The sequence below is a fragment of the Phaethon aethereus genome, assembly GCF_964289735.1.
Source record: "Phaethon aethereus genome assembly, chromosome: 6".
In the NCBI taxonomy this organism is placed as follows: domain Eukaryota; kingdom Metazoa; phylum Chordata; class Aves; order Phaethontiformes; family Phaethontidae; genus Phaethon; species Phaethon aethereus.
This window is the reverse complement of record NC_138580.1, coordinates 24650446-24678441: the sequence shown is the minus strand read 5'-3', so window position 1 is coordinate 24678441 and position 27996 is coordinate 24650446. Positions and strand designations below refer to the sequence as shown.

The following is a 27996-nucleotide window of genomic DNA, read 5'->3' as shown; positions in this document are numbered from 1 at the left end:
ACCTGGGGCCATGCTTTGGACTTTGGCACTGACCTTGCTCCTTTGCCTGCTGTTTGCATGGCGTTGGAGAAAACAGGAAAACCGTCCTTGAAAAATGTTAATGGCAAGGAGGGCAATCATGGAAGAGGAGCATTAGCTGGGAGTTAGGGCATGGCAGCTGCAAAGGAAGAGGAAAGGGAAGAGTTGAGATTAACAGCAAGAAATCTCCTGGGTAGTGAAACTCGTTAGTCAATGCAGTAACCTCCCCATCACTTGGCAATTTAAAAGAAGCCTGGACAAAACACCTTAAAGGTCTTCGCTCCGCTCCAGCTTTTGTGACTCACGGGCCCTGGGGAATTTTTAGCTCCCTTGGCTGGTTGTAGGTATTCCTTCAGACGCCTCCGGCTCCTGATGGCTTGAGCCGGTGGAGCACTCTGCAGGTGTTTCGTGACTGCCAGTAGTCCAAGGCATAAAATCGCTCTTCTGCCTAGATTAGTGCTGTGATGCTTCACTGAAGCAAGAAGGTGTCCGTGCCTGTCAGAGCTGGACTGAAATCTGTGTTCCTATGCATCATTTTCCCTGGGATATTGTCTCATTCCTCTCTTGCTCTTCACAAAATAGACATGTCTCCAGAAGGCTTTTTTTTTTTTTTTTTTGCTATCTTTCTGTGCAGTATTTGGTACTGTCATGCTGTTTCTTAATCATTATCTTACTAATGCACAATCAATTAATTGTAATAAATAACAGTTGCAAGGCTGCTTGGTGAACCGGTGAACATTCAGAACATAATTCCCTTTCAAGCCAACACTTGCTCCAGAGAGGAGAGGTGTTTTTCCACGCTTGCTTAAGCCAAGTCAGCAGAGCTGCTGCTGAGTCTTGCTTGTTGAGATTCCTCATCTGCCTCCTCTTTGAGGATGACCCATTTGAAAGGACAAACAGGGAGCACCACAGCAGAGACAACACGCTTTCCAGAAATAACTGGGGCTGGAATATAGCCTTAAATGTGCAGAAAAAGTGAAGGCTCAGGTGAGGACCAGTCACTACTGAAAAGGCACTGCCAGCATAGACAGGCTCAAGCACCACTGTATTGGAGAGACTGCTGATTTTAACAAGAGTTACTCTGATGGTGAAATTTGTACTGCTACTTTGAAGCAAATAAGCTACCCTGGCCCTGGCCCAGATTTTACTGCTGTAATCACATCTGTGTGAGGTGCTTTGCTAGTGTAAGAAGTCATAGCAAATCACTTCCATGCCAAATCTTACTATTCTATCAAGAGTTGCTCAGCAAAGCCGTCCTGAATGCTGGGAACGCAGAGATGGAAAGCGCAGAAGAAATGCTTCAAAAAGATGAGAAACTGTAACAAACTCTTAATATAGTAAGCAGAGCCATTTTTCTGTGACTTCTAACGTGAACTCGGTTCTATTTCTGATCTTCTGAAAACTGGGGCAGGTGCCGATTTGGGGTAAATTGGTCTAGCTCTGCTGAAAAGAGGATGCTGATTTTTTTTTCTTTAATTAGGTACAGATCGGGCACTGAACATATTTTCAAAACATATTTAAGTGAGTCGCTGCACTCAAATGAATATTCAGAAAGAGAGCTGGGTGCCTTTAGCACAGTCCCCAGGCAGAGTCTCTGCATGCGTTCTTACAGATAAAAAAACCTCAGGAAATTTGATGTTTCCTCTAGGCTCCTAGTACTTGAGGGGAAAAAAGTGTTCAAAGGCAGGGAAAATATCTGGAGAACAAACCTGGAGATGAACTTCCACAAAACATCTGAGAAGATCTCATCAACTCTATGTTTTTGCTTCTAAAACTCATAGTGTGTTGTAAGACTGTTCAAGCCAGAAAGGCTTTTAGGCATTGATGGATTTTAGTCTGCTAAGGTATTATTTAATGTTACTTTGACGTTTTTACTTTTTTGGAAAAGCCAGGGCTTTTCCAAAGCAGATTCCAAACAGTACAGTGTTATTTAACCCTTTCTGGTTTCATAATGCTAGTTTCCGAATTCAAGCTTTGCATCTGTTTATAAAATAATTAAAAAAAAAAAAAAAGCTTTTTTCCAAATCCTCAATTTATTTAAGCTGTAATTCCTTCCCACCACACCAGTAGTTTTATAAGTCCCCAGACATGGCTTCTGTGGGTCTTCCATGTGCTCAGCCCCAAGAACAGACCAGTTCATGTCTGTGGTGAAGCTGGGAAGCGCTCTGCTGGGGGAGGCTGGGAGCTTGCCTCAAGGAGCACGTAGCACATGGCGTGCTCTCTCATCGTCAACAGCTTCTCCACCAAATTAGCCTTAGCATCATTGCAAAAGTGTTCCTTTAGGAATCTCTTAGGGTTTTATAGTCTATTTATATAATTACATAGATTATGTTTACATCATTACATATAGCATATATGGTATGTATATAATTTTAATTCTGAGGATTTTATTTAACTTTCACCTCTAGTTCAAAAATTTTTTGCATGGACACAAGTATTAAGTAACTTGGGCCTGGAATAAAATGGACTATCTTCCAGTCACTAGATATCAATTTGAAGAAAATCTGCTATTCCATCCTGAAAGAAAGGTGGCCATTTTCATTGGATTTGCAAGCAGAAAAAGCCGACAACGTGCTATTCTCCATTTTTTTGCTTTGGCTTTCGTGGAGCACAACCTAACCGCAATTTCCAGTTATTCCCATCGCTGCTGACAGGATCAGTGCAAACCAGAAAGTGAACGAGACGTGGCAGCGTTCCTAGCTCCAAGTGGGTGAGGGCCTGGAGGAAGGTTTGCCTGCTCGACGTGTGTATCCACTGGCGATAGCGATGCTGTTTATACTCCCCACTCGGAACAAGAGCTGCTGGACACTGTCGGTGGGGCGGCCCCAGGCTTGGCTCCCCGCGGTCAACGCCCCAGCTGGTCTGGGCAAAGTCAGGTCTCATTTTGGAGAAGGGATGTTCCAATGGTCTCGGTTACTTCAATTTCTGTTATGCTTTCGCATGAAAGCGATTGCCTTACAGATAAGTCTCTGCTGTGTGGGTTGTCATGGCAGTCGTTCCATCTCTCAGACTGCTCAGCAGCAGCAATATTTGCCTCCTCGTGTGCTGGGATATTAGGAGTGCTTGACACCCTTGTTTTAGAGGCAGTAGCTAATCATCATAATGTATGCAATGATTACATTGAAGCGGTGCCCAAACTGATAGCCGAGTCGATTGGCATTCTCACCAATACCTCTTCTGTACCCTTCACATCCAGGCAATCTCTGCCTGGACCAGGGGTGGATGAAAAGGACATGCCTGCTGGGTGCCAGCATGGGTAGGCGCAGTGCCTGATAGAATCAACTGTGACAGAGAAGACAGACGTTCATAATACAGGCTGAGTTCATCGTTTTAATTGAGACTTACGATGTCTCCCATATCCAATTAAAAGCTTGGTAGAGTCCCAACAGGCAGAATTCAGTTGATGGAATTGCAAATCGGCTAGGACCGCTGAGCTGCCAACCTTCATCAGCAGTGTCTCATCATCCTTGGGAATTTGTTTGAAAGAGTGTAGCCGGCAGAACTGTACCTTTGGAGCACCATGCAGTACCGATGCTGGATGTGTGCCGTTTATTCAGTCGCCGGTGGGCTTGGTCTCCTCTCCGAGTACCAACAAGACTTCTGCCCAGAGTGCAGGACTCTGGCAGCTCGAGAGGGTAGATCAGCAATTTTTTTTCCCATCCTTTCTCCAGTTGCTGCATTTCATCCCAACACAGATGGTAATGCCTGGATTTTCCAAAACCTGTCATTCTCACCAGCCGTTCAGCATGGAGGGCCGTGGAAGAGGTGCTCTGGATGGAGCAGGGGTCCTGATGGAGCAGGCGTTCAGGGAGACCATGGCAGCAGCCCCTCAACAAGGAAGGCTTTTTTGTATACTGTCACAAAGGGTTTTGGTTTCTGTGTTCAGTGCTGGTTTTGCATAACCAGACCTTGTCAGATCCAGCCCCGTTTTCTTCCCAGCAGCGGCTTTGCTAAAGCTCTGCTGATCCACTGTGTTCTTTCACGTGACGTTTGCACAGCACTTTGCTGGTGTTTCCTCATTCTCTTCCTCCCTGCCTTGACGAGTGATAGAATGTAAGTCTCCCAGTTACGAATGCTAATGATCTGCTGGTTCATTCTCGGTTTTCGGCTAGCAACCAAGGCTAGCTGAACAACTGCCTCGTGAAAACCAAACGCGTAAAAAGTAAGTGGAGTTATCAGATACATGGGTAGCTACCTTCAACAGTGGCCTTTACGGAGCCCGAGAAATAACAGGGAGAGATCTGCTTGAGGAGTTCGCAGTTGTGGTATAGTCTGTTCTCAGAGGCACTGGGTCGTTTTTTATTTGGTTCTTCTAAAAGTTTGTCTCTTTTTCTAAGAAACCTTTTAATTAAATACAGAACAAAAGTAAACGAAATTCTGTAACACATATAGCTACTAATTGCAGGAGTAAGCTATTTATTCCTGTGTACAAGAAATGTCTTTCAAACCTAAAGAGAAAAAACTTGTCCTCCTACGTAAGATCACAGTAGTTAAATGTTTATTATACCTTGCTGATGTTGCGGGAGAGTTCAAAATAGAAATGCCTAGGTGTAAGCCCAGTGTGAGGCTCTACTCTTACCTCAGACATGCAGAACAGTTTAGTAATAGGATTTTATCTAGTTTTTGAAGCAGGTATATTTTCCTTTAAAATTATTCTGGGTTTTTTTTATTTAATATTTCCCCTGGAATTTTACAAATTAAGATTAAAAATGGTTATTTTGCTCCTGCTCACCCATTTTCCACATTCCTAAAAAAATTACTCGCAGTTGAAGCCTCATGGAAAGAGAGAAAAAGTTTTTTGGGGTGGGAGTGAGAATGGAAGGGTTGGGAGATATAAAGCCACAGTTGGCAATCCTGTGCTCTCACGTTTTATAAGGCGGTAAAATCTGCATATGGCAGATGCTCTTTTTATAAGGGGAAAGAAACCCCTTGTAATTTAAGTCAGGATCTCTGGGATTCTGCTGGGTGTGTTTTCAGAAATTTTTCTGGAAAGCATGTTTTAGTTTTGAAAACAAGCAAGTTGCTTGGCAGATTTTTAGAATGGGGAATTAAATATAAAAATCAGAATGCTATATTAAACAGTGTCATGTAATAAATGCAGTATTGTTTGCAGGTGCTGGCGCTTGAACTACCAAAGGGATGCAAACGTGTTTCTTCTTAGCGTGCTGCCAGGTCCCACTTCGCAGGGTGAGGCAAGATTAGAGCCTGATGAAGCAAGATTAGAGCCTGTTCTGACCTCAGAAGACCAATTTTTCGCTCTTTTCTGGCATCGCTTACTGTGTCTGATTTCATTTCCAGAGACGGGAGCGTGTTCAGACCAGTGCAGGGTTAGACGTCCAGTTCAGCTCTGTGGTAGTGGGAAGGTTAACACTCCGGCGCCACTGAGCTCTGGAAAAGGACAGCACCGCTTAGAAACTCTGAAAGAGGCTTCAGAGCTGATCCCGTGGGGTTGTATACACCAGGGACGGAAGGACATTATGGCCTTTGGGCCCCCTAATTAATACTGCCAGAGAACCTCCCTCTTGCGTGTCAGATAAAGGACGAAGCAAGGTAGAGCATTATGGAACATGGAAAAACCTACCCTCGCCTTTTGACTTGTTTTGAGTTTGCAATCAGAATAATGGGTAAGAAAGAGTAATTGGGATGCGGCAGTGTAAAGCTGAGCAGGCTCTAGATAAACCGTCTAACAGAGAAGCTGATCTCTTAACTGATGATACGGAAAGGCGTTTCAGTATTTGGATGAAGCCTGGATGCATGGGACAAGAGAACAATGCTAGTGGTGCTGAGATGGTGATCTTGAAGGGCAAAGTCATAGTGTTTTCAGAAATTATTCTGGAAAGCATGTTTTAGTTTTGAAAACCAGCAAGTTGCTTGGCAGATTTTTAGAATGGGGAATTAAATATAAAAATCAGAATCAAATTCTTGGTCTTGTGAAGGGTGACCGATGCATGCAGTGTCGGTAGGGAAGCGTGTGTTTGTCCTAGTCATTTTTAAGTTGATGAGTCACGTAAACTTCCTTGAGGGGTGAGCTGAGAGCCAGAAGAATGTCAGGGGAACTGGCTCTAGTAGAAAGGTAATTTTTTTGTATCTAGGTGGATAATAGTTATTAGACACATAGTGAAGCTGAGCTCATAAAAAAGCTCATAATGATAAAAATTAAGGGAGGAAAAAGTTTGGAGTGGCAGATTTGGGGTGTGGTAAACCCTGCAGAAGAATTCCTAGGAAGGACCAGGAGGTGGAAACGTGCAGACCACGGTGGGGAGCAAGATGCCAAGAAGGACGGGTATTCACTGCTAAAACAACAGCCAGTTAGAGACTGGGCACCCGAGGTTTGGCGGGTATCGGCGCTGGAGACGGCCCTGGAGAGGCCGGGATAGGACCCCAGCACCCAGGAAAAGCATTAGAAATGCTTCAGCAAATGGCACGTTCAGTGAATTTGATGAATTGAAGTCGGCAAGCAGGGGCACACAGGGTAGTATCATTCTTTGTATTTAGCAAGAAATATTAATGTGTCAGAATTTGTTCTTGTTCTGGCCTAAAGAAAGAAGTTAAAATGTCGGCATTTCAAGGAACAAGACAAAATTCCCCTTCCTTTACAATCAGAAATACTAAAAAAAAAATAAAAATTCTTTTATAAAACTGAAAAGGATTCTGAAAAAAAAAATTTTGCTTAAACTTTTGAACTGTCATTTTCGTTTTAATTTTCCTCAACAGGAATTTTGAGAAATATTTTAAATAAGTGGTTTTGGGGGGGAATGTTCCTTTGACCCAAAAAAAAAGATGGTGACTGAAAGGTAGCTTTCCCCCCCGCTGAAAAAAAGAGTTCTGTTAGTCCTGCAGGCATTAAAGCTTGGTGTTTCGCTTGAGGATATTAGAACGCGCTTGTTCTGGGAAGGGAACTCTGCCAAAGACCTGGGAAAAAAGCCGCAAGGCTGAGGAAGGAAGCCAAGAGACTGCGGGTAGTGCAGGTGGGTAATGGAGAGGAAGGTGTGAAAAACCTCTTTGTGGTCGGAGTTAAAAAGAAAATGGAGATTACAGCTGCCGACAGGCTCGTCATCGCTTGCTTTGTAGACGTCAGCTGGAGCTGGAGGGAGAAGGGGGCTCGTGGAGCACATCGCACCTCCCAGAGGCGCGTGGGCGCGGAGGGCAGCTGGTGCGGCGGCGGGAGGCGGGCAGCCGGCGCCGGGAGAGCGCGACGCTTCGCCCCGCGGCGCTTCCTCCGGAGGCGCTCAGCAGCGTAGGGCTCGAGGCGACGACAAGCCTACCCGGGCGCAGACGCGCACGTGAATCCCTTGGTGAAGGCAGGAGTCGCTCTCCAGACGAACGCAGCGCTCTGCCTCGCCGCCGCTTTGCGGGCAGCGAGCGCCCGGCAGGCTGCAGGCCTTCCTGTAGCCAAAACTGAAACCTGGTCTGAATTGCTGGGCGCTGCTTTGGGCTGTCGCTTGCCCAGAGGTTCGTGTCACCCGGGACCCAGCCGCTGCTTAAGTCGGTGGCACGGGGGATGCTCGCCACCGCGGCCGGGCCGCTTGGCCTTTTGCTGTTTGCAGCCAGCGCTCGGCGCGGACGTCAGGCACGCGCGTTTCCACCAGCTTCTCCTCTCCCCTGCTCCACGCGGCTCCCACCGGGCAGCGCAGTGCCTGAGGTGACCGCCTGCTCCGATGCTTGCTCAGTAACTCCGGAGAACCAAGTGACTTAAGCCTAAAGCATTTTCACTACATTTCACTTCAAATTTCATTTCTTTATGATCATCGGTTACGAATTTATTTCTTTTTTGGTCAGCCTGTCTATTCCGAATAGAGGCTAGAAGCCGCCTACTCTGGTGAAGGAAGTAACGATTTTCTCTGTAAAGAATCCTGTGGTTTCCTACAGCAGGAACTTTATCGGAATAAAATCGGAAGCAGCTAACAGTGGCTGCAGGACTGGTAACACGCATGTGAGCCGGGATTGAAAGCAGCATTGTTTTTTTTTTTCTTCTTTAGCTTTGAATTTTTTCCTGGTTCAGTGGGTTCTTTTTTTCCATTTACTAGATTGCATTTGGGTTTTCAATATGTAGCATTGGTCTGAAGAGAATTAATTTCCTTTTAGAGTTATTTTAAACTGGAAAGTCCCGAAGTGTGTTTGCAGTATTTCTGTGTAGCACTGGTATTTTTGCCTGGCCGGACTCCCTCTGCCCCAGGCGAAACCTTGCAGCCCCCTGCGCACTTCACACGATAAGGGGAGGGCAGAGCAGAAGACGGCTGGAATTGAGTGCTGAACTCTTGCATGGTTGCTGCAAAAGCCTTGCCCCGTGGCTAAAATCCAGCTGGAGGGATGCCGGGCGGTGGGAGAAGGGCTGCGACCCGCCGTTGCTCCTCCACCCCACATGGCCTGGGAGCGGACCCCCGCAGAGCCGGTGCTGCTGCTGCGGGTGGCTCGGGATGGAGAGCCCCTGTTTCCCATAGCTCTGCGAGAGCCTTGGCAGTTAAATCTTTGTTACGTTTCTTTCTTCCTTTCCTGCGGTGGTAAAGGGAAGCTTCCAGCGACTGCACGCGGTGCCCTTGAAGAAGAGGAATTCTGCCTTGCTTAGACACATTGATATTGATGTCTGTGAAATACTTGGGTCACATTCTGTAATTTTCCTTTCTGCTGCTGTCTTCCAGGTGCACACGTTCAGGGGTCCGCACTGGTGTGAATACTGCGCCAACTTTATGTGGGGCCTCATTGCTCAGGGAGTAAAATGTGCAGGTAACAGTCATTCACTCTTCTTTTCCTACGACAGTCCTAATGTTGTAGCTGTTCAACGTGCTGCCCGCTCCACCGTCGCGCCGTGTGGCACGGGCCTGATCTGACCCCTGTTAAAATCAAAGAAGGAAACGTACCCATCCTGCTGTGGCTGGTTTCGGGTATCTGTTTCGGTAGCGTCGCGGCAGTGATGCGGAGCGTGTCTCAAGCACACATGGAGGGGAAATGATAATCGTCACTAAGGGATTTATCCCCCCACCCCTTCAGAAGGGAGGAAGAAATAGGTAGATGTGTTGTTAGCTTTATTTCTGTTATACCGCTTGTATGAGACTCGCTGAGCATCTCGACGTGCAAGGTGGGCATCAGCAAATTCCACGCTGCTGCTGCGAAACGGGCGTTCGGGTTAATTCGGTGTGTAAGCCAGCAGACGCCCAGCGTAGATCCTACGTCGTGTCTCCTGCTTGCAAACTGAAAAGAAGGTAAGGAAAGGCGTGGTGAATAAGGGATGCGTACTGAGGTGCTGGTAGAAACGTATTACGCGCATGGGAGTCACTGCAGGCGTTTCTGGGATAAAGCCTCTCTGAAGTAAAACAATTTGACGGTTTTATTGATGTGATTCTTCTGAAAAGCAAGGACAGTCAGCTTTTTTCAAAGGAAAAAAAAAAGGATCAAAGTGATCAAAATAGTTTACTGTATTTAAGAAGTACTTTAGGACATTCTAGCAAGCAACCACATTTATAAAAAAGATGCAAAGAAATGTTGATGTACGAAGACCTGCATATGTTGCCCTGGAAACTGAATTTTCAAGATAATTTAAGAAAATCTGCTCTGTCTAAAGCTTTCTGAAGTCTTGTCTCGAGCAAATAAGAGGGCTTTTTATCACAGAACTGCAAAATACTGTAAAATTTTTAAAAATGCATAGCCAGATAGGATTGAAATATTTTAAAATCCTTCCCTCACAATTATTGAATGCAATATTCTGTTGTTATCGATAGACTGCACTCTCCAGGGTGTATTAGAGAATGCAGCTCTGTTTTAAGAAATGATTATGTAAAAATGGCATTTCCTTTCTCAGTAGTTTCCCCCCTACTATGTATTTAGGGTTGCAGCCACATCCTTCAGTTATGAATGAAGATTGATGGTACTTTTTACTGCTGTTGATTTTGCACAGGGTGTACAGTGCTAGAAGGGGAAGCCTAATTTTGTTCTTGAATCGTAGTCTGATTAAAGTAGTCATTTTTTGATGATACATGAGCCAGTGAGCGTGCCATCTTCCTTCCTCGCCTGAAGTAAATCCGTCAGTTTTAGCATTGAGGTGAAATACCAAGTTTTTTTCAGATTTATGTTAAGTGACTTTGATCCAGAAGATCAATAAAAACTAACAGTATGAAGGCTTGCAATGCTGCATGGCACTGTGGAATGAGCAAATAATACTGCTTTTATAATTAAACCTAAACTTTTTTTTTTTAAAAAAACTAAAGTAGAGCTGATTTTCTGGTTTTATGCAGATTTTTCTAAATTATAAATTTCCAAAAGCTTCCAAAGTCTGGTTTTCTTTCCTCCTTATGAGGATGGTAATAAGTACTGCATGTCTCCTTTTTCCTCCTTGCAGTGTAGAGGAACATATGTGTATTAGATGACTTCATAGGTTCAGAAACTATAATTAGGGCTTTCTGTCTTGTGTAAGGTTTCATATTGCTGTTGGTAGCTTCCAGCAATTTCTGTGATCTTATTTATATTTTAAAATCCCATATTGGACGACCACGCTCGCTTGCTGAAGCGTCAGCGAGGCACTGGGGCAAGGGGAGGCTGAGGTTTTTTGGGCCGTGCTCAAGGTCATTGGGCACAACCAGGCGAGCTGCGGACGTGCCACGTCGTCAGCGGGGCTGGACGGAGGAGCAGGCGAGGAGCTGCGTGGTGGCGAAGCTCGTCCTCCCCGTGCCGCGAGGCTAGCTTTTAGCCACCGGCCGACCTCAGCAACGGCTGACAGAAAACTAGGGGCTTCCCAGATGACTTTATTCTCACCAATTTCATAGATAATCGGCATCTGGGAGGAGGAGAAGGGACTCCAGGCAGAGCCCCACCGAGGTGGAGACAACAGGACAGGTTCAGCAGTTCCCTGGTCCGCCTTGTCCGTGCCTCACCCTCAGCAGTGTGAGGCTGTACAAGCCATCGGAGCCGGGAGCTGTACAGGGCTGGGTGTTTCGGAGAAGAGTTGGAGGTGCGCACGTATATCGCGAGGACCTGTGTAACCAGTGTTAACATACGAGTGTGGAAGAGCTCAGGCTTGAGTTTGGCTGAGTTTAGATGGGTCTTAGGGTTGGTTGTGGTTGGTTTTTGGTTTTTTTTAAAGTAATCATTTTGCTTCTGGCCTATTTTAATATGGAAACAATGAGGCACAGCACACAACGAGCCACATGAGGCCGTTGCTTTTCAGAGTGGGTTCATACTTCAGAAAAAATACAGCTTTTAGCAGGAGGCAGCCCACTTGCATTCAAATGGGGTTCAATGCCACTCCAGGGAAATGCACCAAATCTGCCTGGTGGTCTGCATAATCACTTCATTGAAAACACCTGGGAGCAAAACTGCACTGATCATGTGTAATTTTATACTTTTTGTAGCAACCAGTTGCACATCTCAGGAGGACTCTATTTGCTGTACAGAAGTGATAAGTTTAACAAATACAAATGGGTTACTGCCTGGGCTACTGTCAGCCATTTTAAATCCTCTTCTCTGCAGAAGCACAAAAACATGCAAGAAGAGGAGTGTGGGACAGCCCAAGGCTGGGTAACGAAGATAAATGTCACCCATTTCAGAAGAGAGGAGGAAGGAGCCAGAGGAAAAAGGGGAGCTTATTTCTAATGGTTGATAGATTAGTTTGTTACACAAACGAAGCCAATACTTCGAAAAATAATAAACCAGAACCAAACATTCATAATGGTACACGTGCCATAGCAACCAGCAAGGATGCCTTAGCAACTTGAACTGCATTAACTCATGCTTTGTTGCAGTCCGGCGTGGCTGAATGTGTCCCTGTCCACCAAAGTACAGCCTTGAGTGCATTCAGTATCTTGTCAGATACAGTCTTGTATGATTAACCCCTGGAAGATGGGTTCTCCCTAGCTTCTCCTTGTTCGGGTTTTATGGCAGACAAAGGAGGAGGACTACATCTCTTCCTTCCATAAAGACAAGAGGTAAATGTAGGCACCGTGGGTGGTTATTGGTTGAAGTAAGATGTTGGGTGTCATCTTGACTACAAAGGTTTTGGGATTAATGCAAGGCACCAAACATGGAAAGACTGTCGTCTTCCAAAATTAAGACTCAGGATGATGGCCAGGATTTGGATCCTGTAGGAAATGAATTGGTGGACTCAGTCTGATTTCTGATGGAGGTATATCCAGCCGAACAGAAATAATTTCTTTTTCCTTAAATGTTATTCTCTCAGATTTGATCTCTATTTCATCAACTTCTTCAAAGACACATTTGCTTCCTTAGAGTGAATTCTTATGGTAGGCATCTGCCCTACTGCTTCAGCGGGTCGTGCTTCCAATTTTTGCATCGTAGCCACAGGCCCTTAGAATTTTTGTGAGATGAAGACTCATCTGTATGCAAGGAATCTGCCTTTTCTGATGGCATGCTCCATCTCCACAGTGCTTTCATGCAGGCTTTTGCCTTAAGTAGAAATGACTGAAGAAGTGTTTGAAATTATAATGCCACCAGCTTGTGTAAACATTGAAGCTCAGCAGAAGCTAATGAGGACGTAAGAGTTTACCCCAGCTCAAAATCCAGTACATGAACTTAAAAAAAAAAGAAAAAAAAGTGTTCTTAATTACATTCCTCCTATGTAAGGCTCCCCTGTGCTCACAGGGTTTGTCTCATTGCCCAGAATGTGGTCGGGAGAGAAACTATAACAATATCCAAAGAAAATTTGTAGATGTGCACCAGGGCGTTCATTTTATGAATGATACAAACACGTAACACCCAGTGGCATTAACAGAGAATTGTGTGTGCTCTCAGAGATTAGTTCATGGCATTAATGAAGGTGTTGGTGTACTACCCAAGCAGACTAGTAGACTTGTCAAGCTGCTGCACGTGTGTCCTGTCCTCTTTCCCAGCCCATCAGAACTGTTTAAATTACTGTATAATCTGCTCCTTCTTCTGTATCATTTTGCTTGTTGTTCTTAATGAACAAGTGATTTAATCAGAATATTTTTTGGAACGGGCTGGTTTAAGAGCATTAATTAGCTTATCTTACAATAAAGATTTTTTTTTTTTTTTTTTAACTGTATTTGGATGCTTTTGATAGTGCTTTGGGCTGCTCCTTTTAACACCAGGCAGCACCACCCTCTGAGGCTGTACGTGAAGCGTCATTTCTGCTGCCTGGATAGATTTTCTCAGCCTGCCACCCGTGTAGTAGTTGCCTATCTTTTCCTTTCCTTGGAGTACGTAACTTTTCTCTGAAGAACTGATAGAAATAAACTTGCAGCCAAACTATCAGTGTGGGGGCAACCAGCTGCCACTGGCCGAGCCCAAGCAATATTGCTGCCAGCCCTGACCGCAGCAAGCCCCAGGAGTCCATTTTCAGAAAAGTTGAAGCACAGTCTCGAAGCAGGATTGTTTTGTGAATTACTGCTGAAGCGTTTAATTTCCCCATTTAATCCATTTCCTTCTCCAGCAACTGAAAAACATACAGCTGCCCCATTTCCTTTGCCATTTTGCTTTGCCTTGCTATGAAATCCCTTGTGTTGGACAGCCCTGTGTTGCTCCGCTGGCGTGAGAGGGTGAAGGAGACCACAAAGGAGCCTGCCCATCCTCCGGCTTCAGTTGTGTAGACACAGAGCTCACACTGCTCGTGCCTGGGAGGACGGCTGATGCTCTCGTGACGGTAACTCAGCCGTGTGTGCTCAGCCTGAGGTGTGCTCACTGTGTTGCCCACTTTTAAGGTATTTTGCATGCCTTGGTCGTGATAAGCTCTCACTCGGCTCGTACTTGTACCTTAAAAACACGTCCAAGCTGCTTCTGAGATGCGCACCCGGATGCTGCCAGTTTCCCTGACCGAGTAGGGCACGGACAGTCAGCCCAAAAAGGGAACAAGAGCAGAGCAAAGCCACAGAGGTCAGGGCTGCCACCTCAGGCAGCGGTGATGGTGTTGGAGGAGATGCGTGCTGCCCAACAGGCTGTTCCACCAGCTCGGGATCTGGTGGTGGTCCTGCAAGGAATGAGCTCCCACATTTTGAAATGCTAATCAGGCAGCAGAGCCTTGCTTCAGAGCCGTTCCCATGGGGAAGCTATTCTGGAGCTACATATTCTTGAAACTGTGAGTCCTGAAAGCGGCTTTATCTCCAAGCCCACACAGACCTGGAAGCCTTGAGCAAGCCAGCGGCCCACCAGGGGAGCTGCCGAGGAGGTGGGCAGGTGTCACGGCAGGAAGCCAGGGAAGTTTTTGAACGAACTGACTGATCTTTCAAGACTTCATAAAAATCAAACCATCATCACCAAACGTGTCTGCCTTTTGGAGGCACAGACGTATGTATTCGGATTTGGGCTAAGGGGAGGTTGGCTTGTTTGGGCTTTTTTTCTTTTTATTTCATAAGCCCTGGTTTTTCTGCAGTATTAGGTAATTTTGTTGCCAAGTAACTAGCTGCCCTCTGTTCCTAAAGAACAATGTACTCGATAGTGCATGATACAGCAGTATGGATGGTAGAGGGTTTGGGGGAACATACACATATGTTTGGAAGCAATTTTTGCCCCGGCACTGCTTAATGAAGTGGCTTAAGACTGTGGCGGGACCACGGTTGCTTCCAGATGTGCATTGCACATTAACACATGGCACGTATGTAAGGCAGCGTAGCAGCTCCGGTGTTGCCAGCCAGGCTGGAACGGCTCTGCCGAGGAGGAGGAAGAGCACAGACCTTCATAGCACCCCCCTGCCCTGTGCCTGGAAGCACAGCGTGCGGGGCCAGCGGGCTTGCTGCGTTCCCGTGCTCCTTCGCACACACTGCAGCGAGGGGACAAAACATTGCTTCCTCGGCTACAGGAAAGAGCGCTAAATTATGAAAGGACAGCTACCAGCTCATGACTGATTTATGGGAGCAGATGCCTTTATAGCCTTTCCACCCTTGCAGAAGCAACGATGCCAGCGCTTTGTGCTTGCGTAGAACCCGTCATCCTCGCGCGTCGGCTTACCGAAGGCGCTGGTGCTGCCCTGCGTGGCGAGCGCCGCAGTGGACCTGCCCGAGGCAATGCGCGGTGCCAGCGCCCCAGCTCTGCGCCTCCCACGCTCACCGTGAACCTCTGAGGAGAACTTTTTGCAGATGACGTAAATCTACCTTTCATCTCTTAAAGCTGCTCCTCGGAGTGACAAAATGCCTAAGTTTTCTTTGGGATAATTAAAAAATACAATTACCGTGATGTGCGTAGCATACAGTGTCATTCCAGTGCGGCGTGACCAGCAGCCACATTAGCCAGCAAATCATAAACTGATGGAGATCTAAAACTGACTAAAGTCAAATCAGCAGTAAAACAGAAAGTGACAGCTAAGTATATTTTAGTCTCTGCAAATATTTATAATGTGTGCTCATGGGGTGGTATTAAGGTCCATGTATCCTTCGGCTCTGCTCACGCATTAATATGAACATGGTATTTGTTCTTTCAGGCCAGTGGACTAACGTTAGCTGTTTCTAAAACATTACCTAAACCTTTTTCTAGGCATCATAGGAGAGTGTTGTCAGGTTGGTTTTAAATTTAATACCTCTCACAGAAGTAATGTCACAGCCCACCTGAACTCCTAGATCAGTATGCTACTGAGGTCAGGGCAGCTTATCGCAGACTTTTAAACCTGTCATCTAAAATTACTCTTTTTTGGTTCTTTTTCCTAAATTTCCAAACTCCCTATAAACTCTTGAATTTATGACTGCATTTTTGTTTGGTCGCATTTGGTATATTTGAAAGGTGGCCACAGTTTGATAACACTGTAAAAAGGAATAGTGTGCGTGATTCACAGTTCTAGTCCTGAGAAATCTTTTCTCTATAAGGTGAAATTCTCATTAACTGAAGTCAGCAGAAGTTTTCCTATTGACCTGCAAGGGTTCATGACTGCGTCTTTTAAATCTGTCCTGTATTATTACAGGATTTATCAACAGATAAGATGCTTTAGGGGGATTTTTCCTGAGCTCCTCACAAATTTGTATAGCCAGCCAGCAGATAAACTCTGATGAACTGTAAGAAATGGATAAAGCTCCTGGTTACTTTAGATCTGGAGTAAAGTTGGCTAGCGCCAACTTAGGTATTCTGGATTTGTTTTGATATAACCAAAAGTAAATAGACCCTGAATACGAAATCCTCTTGGTCTTAATGAACCCAGCCAAATCATGAAGCTCATGTGTGAACAAGGCAAGCAGGCCTAAAGCTTCATCATGTGGCAGCACGCGGAGAGATTCAGGACTCTACTGTCTTGTTCCTTCCTAGTTGATTCTAAGATAATGGGTTTCAAAGCTTTCATGAAGCATCTGCAATGAGACCAGAGGGCATTTTTATTTAATAATATGCAATTTGCAGTGTAATTCCTGTCCTTTAGTACTAACAAGTAAGCTGAGTACGGAGTAGAAGGTTGGCACGTCCCCAGTGCTCAGTGGAGAGGAGAGCTGACCTCCTGCCCATGTGCCTTTTACCTTGTTGGAGTTAGCAAGACAGATCATCTTGACTAGCAAGTCATCCTTCATCCATGTGGGGCTCTGGTTATCAACTGAACCAGAGACTAGCGACTGAGACACGGCTGTGCTGCCTTTCACGAAGTGTTGTCAGCTGGGGAGAGGGGCCCACCTGGGTAAAGGTGCCTTGACTGTTAGGAGGACACCACGCAGCCCAATAATACTCAGCCTAGTGCTCATGCGTTTTCTAAGCAGTAAGTATCTGAAATATTTCTAGGTTTCAGATGTTTCTCAGGGGCGTTTGTAAGCCCTTAAGCAGCAAGCTGGTGCATAAATTCTTGATCAAATGCAAAGGAAGAACAAATGAGAGAGGAGGAAAATTGGCTTTTGCGTTTGTAATTATTATTCTGGTATTAATGAGGTCAGATCCAAAGCCCATTTGAATCTGTGGGATTAGCAATAACGCAATTATTTTCAGAAGCAAGGTTTTCACATTGAAAAGATCTTTGTAAGTTAGATATTTTGATGAAATGAAATTTTCTTGTATATAAATATAATTAGGATGATCTCAGTGAATGCGATAATTGTTTTAAGTCAAGTACAAGATACTTGGAAGCATGTTTTTCTTTCCCGGAAACATAGCTCTAAGCTATATTGCTGTCTGTGTGAAGAAGCTAATTCTCACTCTCAAAATCGCACGTGAGTCCTCGTGAGCGAGATGCTGCCATTCCAGTCTTGTAGATGTCATTTTTGACAGACGTACTAGACCATTTCACACACGTTGGAATAGGTGCTTCTTGCAGCAGTTGTAGGAATTCTACGTATAATAATTATATTTGCATTTGTAAATACTATTATTGCAAAGTTAGGTTTTTGAAATAAAGGAACTCAAGAATTAAGATTTCCTATGTGGTCTTAATTCGCTTCCCTTCTGTGTGTGCATTAAGATGTTGCCTCTAATTATTTGGCTACTTATTGTTTTTACTCCACAACTTCATCCTTATTCTGAAAGCAGAACGGGATGGCACTTGCTTAACGGCACCTATTCAGTATTTTGTCGTCGTCTTGTTAGAAGTGTAGCCATCAGTCTTATTAATGGTACAGTACTCAAACCTTATGCCAAAGATGAGTAATTTCTCCTCTGTATTTCCACAACCGTTTAATAAATTTGTTTCTACAAGCCCCAGAGGAGGCAAGAACAGCTTCTCCTTCCCATGTTACAGCTGAAGCACTGCGACACGAAGGGATTCAGGTCACCTGTTCCCAATGAATTTGGGTTCCTTATTTAAAGCACAGAGGGACCTGATTTCTCAAAGTTCAGCCAAAATGTAGCACTGGTGATAGATATTTAAAGTTTGCAATGCAAAATCACGACCAGGTGGGAAGTTCGGCGTTCGCACCTCCCTGTCTTGCGCGTTAACCGCTCCTCACGAGGGAGGGAAGTCGCTCCTGCGTAGAAATAGCTCAAGAGAATTTTAATCAGCCATTTCATCTGGATTGGGATCTGTGTGAGTCTTGACCGATTGAAGGTGACATGCTGAACTTTAATTGCAACCGGAGTTTGGACGTTTTACAGAGGATCCCTAAGTGACAAAGCAGGGTGCTTTACAAGCCTGTTAAGTAAACAGAGTGCTTTTAGCAGCAGGCTGCAGCTGACTTGGTGGAAATTTAACTTAGCGATGAATTCTGGGGTTTACTGCTCTGGAAAGAGAAAAGTCAAATAATCTATGGATCATTAATGAAAATACAAGTATCGACAAAATCAGCAGGCATGTAATGCAAAGGGAATCTATACAGACAGATTCTCAGTGCTGCAGTGGGAGAGGAAAGTACAGGTTTCCATCAAGGTGTTGATCCCTCAAGCTCCTGCCTCCCTTAATTCTGCAGAAATCCAGGGACTCCTTACGGCGATGCCGCGAGGTAGAGGAAAAACTCGCAGACCGGGAGTCTCGGCGTATACCAAGTGCGCGTCGGAGCGTGGCAAACGCCCTGACTGCAAAGCGCCGCCGGCCTCGCTGGTCGCCGTTTCCTTGCAAACGCCTGTGAGTCTCCGTTGCAAACCAGGAGGGGCGGCGCTGAAAATGGAGTCGCGGGGGGCTGTCCCGCGCCCCAGCCGGCATGGGAGGCTGCCTGACGGCGTTGATTGCAGTCCGTGCGTAGCTTAAAGGGGACTGTATTGCTCTTCCCATCTTCGCTGCATAACTGGTGGTCTGTTCCAAGTTGGGTTTTTTTTCCCCAAACCCTGGGTGTTATATTTTTGAGTGGTTTTGGGCAGAACAAACATTTTTCTGTAACCTGATTTCAATTAAGTTTCACTCAAACTAAATCTCATTCTCAGTGTGTTTACAATAAAACTGTGGAGTTGTTTGTTTATGTTTTTTTAAAAAACACAATGAATCTTCCCTAAGTCATTTTTTAAAGTAAACAGAACCGTTTCGGTGCCTGCCGACACTTTGTTTCAGAACCACCTTGTGAAAGGGCATCAGAATTGCAGCCGCCGTGACTTAGCAAAGTCCTTTGCAAACTGCTGGGTAGCAAGGCACCGCGACCCGCGTGGTGAGCCCTGCGTCTGCGTTTCGGCTCCCCCCCGAGCTGGGGAGCGGGCCCTGTCTTAGCAACGCGATGCGTGGGGTGCCGCGCCCGGCAAGAGCACAGGGGTCCCTGAAGCGGTTCGGATCTTGGCGCTGCCTTGCCAGCGCGCGCTGCAGAGGGGTTGTAGCCTTCCGAGACTCAGCCTTACCTTCGTCTCGCCCAGGCTGCTCGAGGAGGTGTCGAACTGCCACAGTCCAGCACGACATTAAAACTGTGAGTGTTAGGAAACCTGCAGCAACTTGGGAAGAAAGTTTAGATCACGACAGCAACGTAAGTAATAGCGGTGGGGAACATAACTGGCCCTTAGATCCCGATTCAACAAAATCATACGGAGAGATCGTCGCTTTGTGTTAGGTCTTCTAGGGGTAGAAGAAATGTCTTGGGTCGAAAATCTGTGTAGCTCAGGTCTGTCCCTACCTCATGCATTTGTTGGTAAAGAGGTCTCAGCAGAAGTAGTAGTTGCGAGATCAGGTCAGATCCTGCAGGAGCCGTACGTCCTCCGCAGTGCTGACCTCAGGACTTGTTTTCACCAAACACCAGCCTAATTGTCTTCATTTTTCTCTCAGATTGTGGTTTAAATGTGCACAAGCAGTGTTCCAAGATGGTCCCAAATGACTGCAAGCCAGACCTGAAGCACGTCAAAAAAGTGTACAGCTGTGACCTTACAACGCTAGTAAAAGCACACTTCACTAAGAGACCAATGGTAGTAGATATGTGCATTAGGGAAATTGAATCTAGAGGTAAGGCATAGTTAATGGGCTTTTGTTGCTTTACTGATAATCCGCTTGGATTGATCTGGGTCATCTGGGTTTCTCCTGAATGTATGACTGCTCAAAACCGATTTGCACAAGACATTTATGACTGCCAATTACCCTGCACAGCCAGTATTACACTTTGCATTATTTCATGCTTTCTACTTCATTTATAATTTTTATGGATTCTGCTAGAAATTGCTTAATGGACAATTACTGCTTTATAGTTACATATTGGCACCTATCTTTCCAATAATGTTTTTATTTTAAAAATTAAGTGACTGTGCTAAAACAAAGGCAGTTACTACTGGTGAGTTTCCTTTTACTAGATCCCCTAGCCCACGGTGAGGATCCTTTTCTAGAATTAGAGTATTTGTTTTCATTCTGAAATAATGACTGAACATCAAGCATGCTAATATCAGCTATTTTTAAATGGGTTGTAATTGTTTTAATATGTTTCTTCATCTCTGAAATCGTTGCATAAACATAATTTAGCGCTGATAGGGCAGCCAATGCAAGGCTCAGGGTTAAAAACCCAGGATAAGATTTCATTCTGACAGAAAAGACTTCTAAAACGTGTCTGCTTTTTTCTCCCTTAAATGAAGAACCTGGCAAAGGAAGACCTGGGTGGCAGGAAGCTGTAAAATTAAGACTAATTTTAATCTTGTTAAAATGCTCATTGCAGGTCTCAATTCTGAAGGACTGTACAGAGTCTCAGGATTTAGTGATCTTATCGAAGACGTCAAAATGGCATTTGACAGAGGTACAGTCTTCCCTGCATGCTGGAACTTTGTGCCGACGTATTAAATAGACACGATTTTTCTGTGCGGCCCCGTCTGTCTCACGCTCCACTGCGTCAGTGGGCGGGAGGAGTCCGGCGGCTGTGCTAGCAGAAGGGGAGTCTCCCCGTCAGAAAAGCATTATCAGCTTCACTTTGGCCTTTATTGCCAAAATCCACTTTTCTCCCTCCATCAGCATCTGTGCTTCGGTAACGATGCGCATAGGAAAGGACGGAGCTTTCTGAACTACTGCCCTAGTTTGCAAGTAAAACTGTGCTCAGGGGGGTGGGGGAGGGATAGAGGGCCAGTGGTAAAGTGCCTTAAGAGGACTGTGCAACTTAAATCCATCTTTCTGGATGAAAGCTCCAAAATAATAAGATGAGTACAGTAGTGCAAAGAAAGTTTGAATCATTACAGTCTAAAAGAAGGTCAACGAGAACAAACTCTTCTCTCTGAGAAGAGGCAGTGGGAAAACTAAAGGCAGTCCCCCTGTCCCAGTAGAAGCCAAGGCCAAAATCCATGCTGGAAACGCTCTCTCCGGTTCCTCCGGAGGACTGGACCTGCTCAGACAACATCTGCCTCTGCGGTGTTAGCAGGGCGGGGATGCACTGGGGAAGCCAAGGTCTGGAGCTGTGTCCGCTGCGGTCGGGAGTAGCTGGTACGCTGTAGCTGAATGGTGAACACATGTTTTTCCTATAAAATGTGGACGCTGCGGACTAACTTGGTTTCCTTTCTTTTTTTCCCAGACTCCCCTAATTTCTCATTCAGTGCTGACAAATGTGGTGTTTGGCAATGCAGTGTGTTCAGAAATAGCTAAACTTCCACACGTTTCTACAACGTAGATACTGCGAGATCAGGCAAACAGGTTTTTAAAATTTAAAAAAAAAACCTGCATTTTTGGTAATCCTTTGAAATGAAAAAAGCATAGGTTTCTCTGTAAAAAGGCTTGAGGTTTTCATCCTGAAACAATGAACTTCACAGCCCTGTAACTCTGTTTTGCTTATAAAAGCCAAAATCTGTAGTTGTGTCCCTTTCAATATTGTTTGCTTAAGCAAATAAGTATTTTTCTTTTGAATGCTGTTATGCATCTGTTTACATTTCTGAGGCTTTAATGTCAGTGCCTTCTCCACACAGATGGGGAAAAAGCTGATATTTCTGTGAATATGTATGAAGATATCAATATTATCACTGGTGCACTTAAACTGTACTTCAGGGATTTGCCAATTCCACTCATCACGTACGATGCCTACCCAAAGTTTATAGAGTCTGCAAGTAAGTAGAACGCATTTTCCTCCTGGTTTCCATTCTCAGCCTTTTCTTCTCCTTTCTGTGCAGTACTTGCCTATTCATCTAATAGCTCTCCCGTCAGCCCTTACCCTGCATGCCCTATTTAGTAAAGACTGCAGGAGTGAACATGCAGCGCGCATTACAATGTGACCGCGTGGTGCTACGCGGTCATGGTTACATTTTTCTTGGCCTTTGTCACCAGGAATGCTTCCTTTTCGTCACACATTATGGATTACATCGCTTCGTACGTTTTGCGTGAATCCCCGGTACTTGACAGTGACATTTAAAGGCGGTCGGTTTTGTGTTGCCAGAAAGAAGGTGATTTATGAAAATGTTTAGAAATAAGATAAGAAGTCATTTGTTTCTAGAGCTGTCCATTTTGAGTGTTTTTACAAGCTGACAAGCACTCATTCTAAGGCTACCTTCAAGGCTGGCCTTGCAGACAGTGAGTCTGCAAGCACGACAGTAGACCCAGCCAGAACGTCTCTCTGCCAAGCATCCTGGCTGCCTGAAGCATCTCTGCAAGGTAGCGGTCACGCCAGCCACACCTGGAAACGCGAGGGAGCCGTGGGTAGAAGACGGAGGCCGGATGCTGGCCTTGCCCCTCCTCTGGAGAAGGCTCTTTCCCAGTAGCATGGACGCAGCTGAAGACGCTGATGGCAACGTTCCCAGTGCCTTCTGCTGTCCCAGGCCTGCACCTGTAGATTATTTGTGCAAGACTAGTCCGATCAGCAAGGATTGCCAGGGGAGGGGTTTTTTTTTTAGTAGGCTGCAGGGAATCTTTTGCTGGAGTACAGTTTGCGTCGTTGTCCAAAACCATTCACATTCTGGCTGTGCTCTGAGCACCTCTGGACAGGCAGATCCTCCACTATGAGGTTTGGATCGGTTCTGGAAATAAGTACATCCAGCAGAACTGTGAGTCCCCGTCTCCTCTGCAGGCCACCGTTGTTGTCTTTCTGCGTGTGAATTCTGACTGTACATGTGGTGACAGTTGAACATCTGTGTTTCAGAAACCACCGATCCGGATGAACAGCTGGAAATTCTCCATGAGGCGCTGAAACTGCTGCCGCCTGCACACTGTGAAACATTACGGTATCTCATGGCACATCTGAAGAGGTAGGTGGACTAGCTGGGAAGAACTCTAAGCCACATTCATGTTTAGGAAAATCCATGTTAGGACCTCCAGAAAAATCTGAGCAAGGCCCACCAAATCCTGGAGACGGACTGCAGTGGGGAACGGTAGCCTGCACAGCAGTGAATACCCAAACACTGTTTTTATTACACTTAAAGCACTTGCAAAGTACTTAAAGGAAGTAAGTAAAAAAAACCCACAGTTCTGAAGCACAGAAGTCACCTGCCTAGCAAATTTTCTCTATATCTAAGGTTACAGTGAACATTTACGGTAAAAAAAAAAAAAAAAGCCCTTAGTACCTCCGGGAGTAATAAGTCACTCCCTGGGCAAGGAACTAATACAGCTTAATGGCCATAGACTGGTGTCTTGTTCTGCTACGTCTTGTCGACCCTGGTCATCCCTGATGCCCTAAAAAAGAACAGCACACACTAGGCTTGAGCTGACGCCCGTCAGGCACAGTGTTAATTGGCCCCCAGCCACACATCTGGTGAGGTCCGCCAGCCGTTCCTCCCCAGCGTGGAGCCCCTCGTTCCACCTGCCACCTTCTCAAAACCGTAGGAGCATAAATTCTGTCCGAGGTTTCTCCTTCTCCCTGGGATGTGATTGAAATTGGTCAGTAGGCTGAAAAATCGTTGGAGAGAGACTGATGGATGACTATCCAGTACAACAGCACAGGTTCTATTTCTTTCAGGAAAGCAGGGGAAAAAAAATCAATGTGGCATGTTAGGATATCCGTTTTAGTTTCTCAAGTAACATGAACTTACTGTCAATATATAAGAACCATTCCCTTTCCACTTTCTTTTAAGCTCTCTCTTGATTTTTTTCCTTTTGTAGTTTTTCTACAAGTAGGAATATGTTGACTCTGCTGAGTGCCACAGGCAAAATTCAGCTACAGGGTTTCTGCCTGATTTGTCCATTTATTTCCGTGACATTTCTAATGGATGTTTTAGAACAGACACAGAGATGAAGAGACTCAGGAACAAAAAAAAAACACCACTTTGCTGCTTTTGAAGTGTGAAGTTAATTTTTCCTTACGCTGTTCAAGAGTAGCTGTTGCTGCTCTAGTTAGCAAGTTGCTTTTGCACATCGTATTTCTGGTATAGTGAATGATAAGGTAGAAGGGTGACAAAATTCACTTGTTTTTAAAGTTCCTTTTAATGCATTTTTTGAAAAGAGCTGTGGTGCTCGACAGGCTGTCGTCTTGCTGCTGAATTCAGGTAGCCAGACACAGCTCCTTCATCTGGAATAGAGACTGAAAGTACAGCAGCTTGGAAACATCAGTCTCACCTGTTTTAAAATAAAAATTAAGGCAGAAGGGAAAAAAAGAAAGAAAACCCTTGAAATTATTTTTTTTGTATACCAAAGGATTTGTTCATGTAATGCAAGATACCACAGTGGTGAAAAGAGAAATAATTTAGCCAGACTCTTTTCAGTTGCTGTCCTTGGATTCTTAGTTGTTTCTGAGAGTCCTTCTGGATTCTTTAAACCATGATGCGTACTAAAACATTTGCGTAATCTAGACTTGTTTCCTTGAGCGAGGCAATTCACCAGGATGAGTCAAGGCAGAGCGCAGGCTTCGAGACACGCTCGTGGCTATTGCGTTCGCTGCGGCGTGCGGCAGCGCCGGGCGCGCTTGGTGTCAGGATGCCCCGGGCAGGCTGTCCTCCTCCCGCCCCGGGCAGGACCCTACGTTCTCCCTGCTGAGGCAGCTGAGCAGAGCACAGGCTGCCTCTGAGCCCACGCCAAGAAATGCCATCCCGTGACCCTGGAGACCATCGTGGCTGGGCAGCGGTGGCACTTCTGGCGTTTGCTGAGCCGACGTGTTTCTGCAGTAGCCCCGGCCAAGGATGGCCGCCCCTGTGGGTGTAGTTCTGGGGCAAATGGCGTTTCTGGAGGCGAGCTGCAAACCTGCCCCGCAGCCCGGCCTCCGCCCGCGGCTCGGCACGGGTCGGACTCCTTTGGGTGAGCAGAACGTCTCACCGTAGCCTCTCCTGCAGGCGGGAGCTCGCTGGCGGGGGGCTTCCCCGGGCGGGGGGCTCGGCGGTTCGGCAGCTGCTGCAGGTACCCCAGGAGAGGGAAGGGTGGAAGCGGGCACAGGTTCCACGGCCGGCGCTGACCGCCGTGCGCGTGAAGTTACGGCGAGACCCTGGCTGCCCCACAGCGACAATTGGGGGTTTTTTTAGTGCTCGCCGCAGGGCGTAATTTGTCCCGAAGAGGAGCCAGGCATCCAGCTTGGCGCGGTTAGCCTGCAGTGCCTAAGGGCCGGGAACTCGCACCCGACGTGCGCGTGAGAGGGGAGCGGTGTGGCCGCGTGGAGCCGCGGCACCGGAGGGGCCCGGGCAGAATCCCAGCGGGCACATCTGTCGTGACCGTAAAACTGCTAACGTAGCAGCAGGCGCAGCCCGCTCCCAGAGGAGCGGCCTCCAAGCGGTGCCGCCATAAAGACCGAAAGCAAAACTGCTCCCGGTTCCTCTGAACTCGCCCCTCGGCCCCCTCCCTCCCCGCAGAGCATCAACCCCTCCTGCGCCTGAACGAGATCTGTTTTTGAACGCGCAAGAGGCAGACATCGCTGTCCAGTTTCCCTGGTTTTCAAGCGTACGCGGGCATGGTTTGGCGCCGCAGGAATGTGAAAAACACTGTCCTTCTTTTGCAGAGTAACGCTCCATGAAAAGGAGAATCTGATGAGTGCGGAGAATCTGGGCATAGTTTTTGGACCAACTCTTATGAGAGCGCCGGAACTGGATGCGATGGCTGCATTGAATGACATCCGTTATCAGAGACTTGTGGTGGAGATGCTTATAAAAAATGAAGACATTTTATTTTGAATATTTTGGGGGTTTTGTAATAAAAAAGGAAGCAACAGTGTTCTATGGATGAAGGAATATTTTAAAGTAATTTAATGGCTCTTGTCGCTGAATTCCGTATTTGCTAGAGCTTTCGATGTGTTCAGGATAAAAATGAAGGAACTCTTTGTCATTTCTGTAGTGCCATTCAGCTGATGTTGAAAAAGGTTAACACATACTTTCCAGTACTAGTAATCCTGGGTGTTTATCATGTTAAAATAAAAAAACAAAAAGCCTAAAGCTATTGCATGATTTGCTCCCTGTTCTCCCTGCTCTGGTGAGACTCATTCCATGAAGAAAACAACTGAACTGGTGCAGCATCTTTGTTCTGGATAGTTTGTGATTGTAATTCAGCATGTTTCTCCGTGTAAACCTGTTGTGAATTTGCTTTTATGTTCTATGTAATTGGTTTCTGATACTAAAAAGAAGGCCAACATAGGTGAAATGGAGCCTCTGGCAGTTTATTGACATTTCATGTCATTCTCTGCCACTTTTGGGGCTGATTTCTTCTTGGGTTTCTTTCAGTTTTTTCATCATATAGGAATTTGTTTTTAACAGAAACAAAATGTGTACTTTAAATGTTACTTTAAGTAATTCTCCATGATGTTTATGGTGGTTGCAGTGAAATCTGCAATGCTGAGCAGTGTTCCTTTATTATTATTGCTATTTCAATTGTAATTTTGTATTTTTATCTGGCATGCATATATTAATTTATTAAATTTTGCTTTTAGAACTCAGCATTAAGCTATTTATTTTTACTTAACGCACGTATTTCAAAAATACTGTTAGTTTCATTTTTATATGTTGGCACTTTAACCCTGAACGACCTCTGATTTAAAAGCAGCGAGTCAGAGTTTCACCGGTTTTGACAAGACCATTCGGATCCAAATACTTTGGAGCCCGACACTTCGCTGAGGTTCCCACAAATTCCTCTTCAGTTTGAAAATTTCTTTCTTCATTGTCCAAGATGCTTCTCAAGAATGCTTCAGAACTCTTAAACCAAAACAGTATTGCCCAGCCATCTACTACACGTATTTCGTGTATATATATAGTTGTAATTAGCTACGTATGAACTGGAGTTGCAGTTTACCGTTCGACAGTTGGAGCTGCCTGGAGTAGACGGATGCACCACTGAAATTCGAACGCAAGGTAGGTCACAGAACGTTTGCTTGGTGCTAAAATTGTCCAGCGCCGATTGCAAGCGCTTTGGCCTGCCCTGCCAACATGTCGCTTCCACGTGAAAGGAAAATGACCCAAACTTGTAAATGATTTCGCTGTTCCCTCTGATCAAGCAATGCATAAACACGTCACTTGTCATCGGCCTTGCAGCCGCCCCTCCGTCGAGACGCTCCGGGAGACGCTCCATCCGTGGACGGTCCGTCCCCAGGAGCGCGGCCCAGCGTGGCCAAAACGTCTGCCCCGGTGGGTAGCTATTCCTGGGCCGAGGCACGTGGACTTTCACGCTGGGGTGGTACGCGGTCCTTACAAGTGTTAATTTCTCCATTTCTACGATTTCTGGCCCCCCAAAAAATAGTTTTGCCAGCCAGTTGGGTGTGGCATTATTAGAATTTTCTGTGCTGTAATCCTCCTAACTCTAAAAGGACTCTCCAGCTGGGGTTTCTGGCGGCGCTGCTGCAGCCAGGAGTGGCAGACAAGGCAGCGGCATTGCCTGTGACCGACGAGTGTCTCCGTGTCACCCACCTGGCTCCTCTTCTTCGCTGCCTTGTGCATGGGAAAATACTAACATGGGAGAAGATCAATGGCAAATGGCACACTGATTCAATTCAAAACTTACAAGAAATGTTTTGGAGCCTAGTTTTTTTGGTGAACAGTGGAAATACTACCAAGGAAAGCAGAACCGTGTGGCACGAGACAGAGTGGAAGAACTGGGGCAAACCGGGGTAGAAAAGAGATGGGAGAATGAAACAGCAGGTCCTGGAAAAGTGGCGTGGCTGCCCTTGGGGAGGCAAGGGCTGGCCAAAGGCCCAGTTTGAAGGGCTGGCAATGAAAGAAGGGAGGAAGGAGCGAGTGAGTCTGGGACCGGCAGGGAAGACAGACAACCAGGTGCTGGGATTAGGGAGATGCTGTGGTGGGGCACCTCCCCGAAGGGCAGCCCCGAAGGGGAGCAGCCAGGTGAGGCTGCTTGGGCAGCTTGGAGGTGTCACCCGTTCCCTCCCCTCGGGCAGCCAACACCATCCGGAGGAGGAGGAATTGCAATTGCAG

General features: G+C 46.0%; 1 protein-coding gene across 1 annotated transcript in view; it reads left to right on the top strand.

Annotated features, from left to right (window-relative positions):
- Positions 1–25986, top strand: part of CHN1 (chimerin 1) — a 104414-nt gene extending 78428 nt beyond the window's left edge. Inside the window, exons 8-13 of the mRNA XM_082001419.1 lie at positions 8658–8742; positions 19547–19720; positions 20418–20495; positions 21646–21783; positions 22809–22914; positions 25584–25986. Coding sequence (XP_081857545.1) covers positions 8658–8742; positions 19547–19720; positions 20418–20495; positions 21646–21783; positions 22809–22914; positions 25584–25755 — 753 coding nt within the window. The 3' untranslated portion in view covers positions 25756–25986. The remainder of the gene's footprint in view (positions 1–8657; positions 8743–19546; positions 19721–20417; positions 20496–21645; positions 21784–22808; positions 22915–25583) is intronic.
- The last annotated feature ends 2010 nt before the right edge of the window (positions 25987–27996 follow it).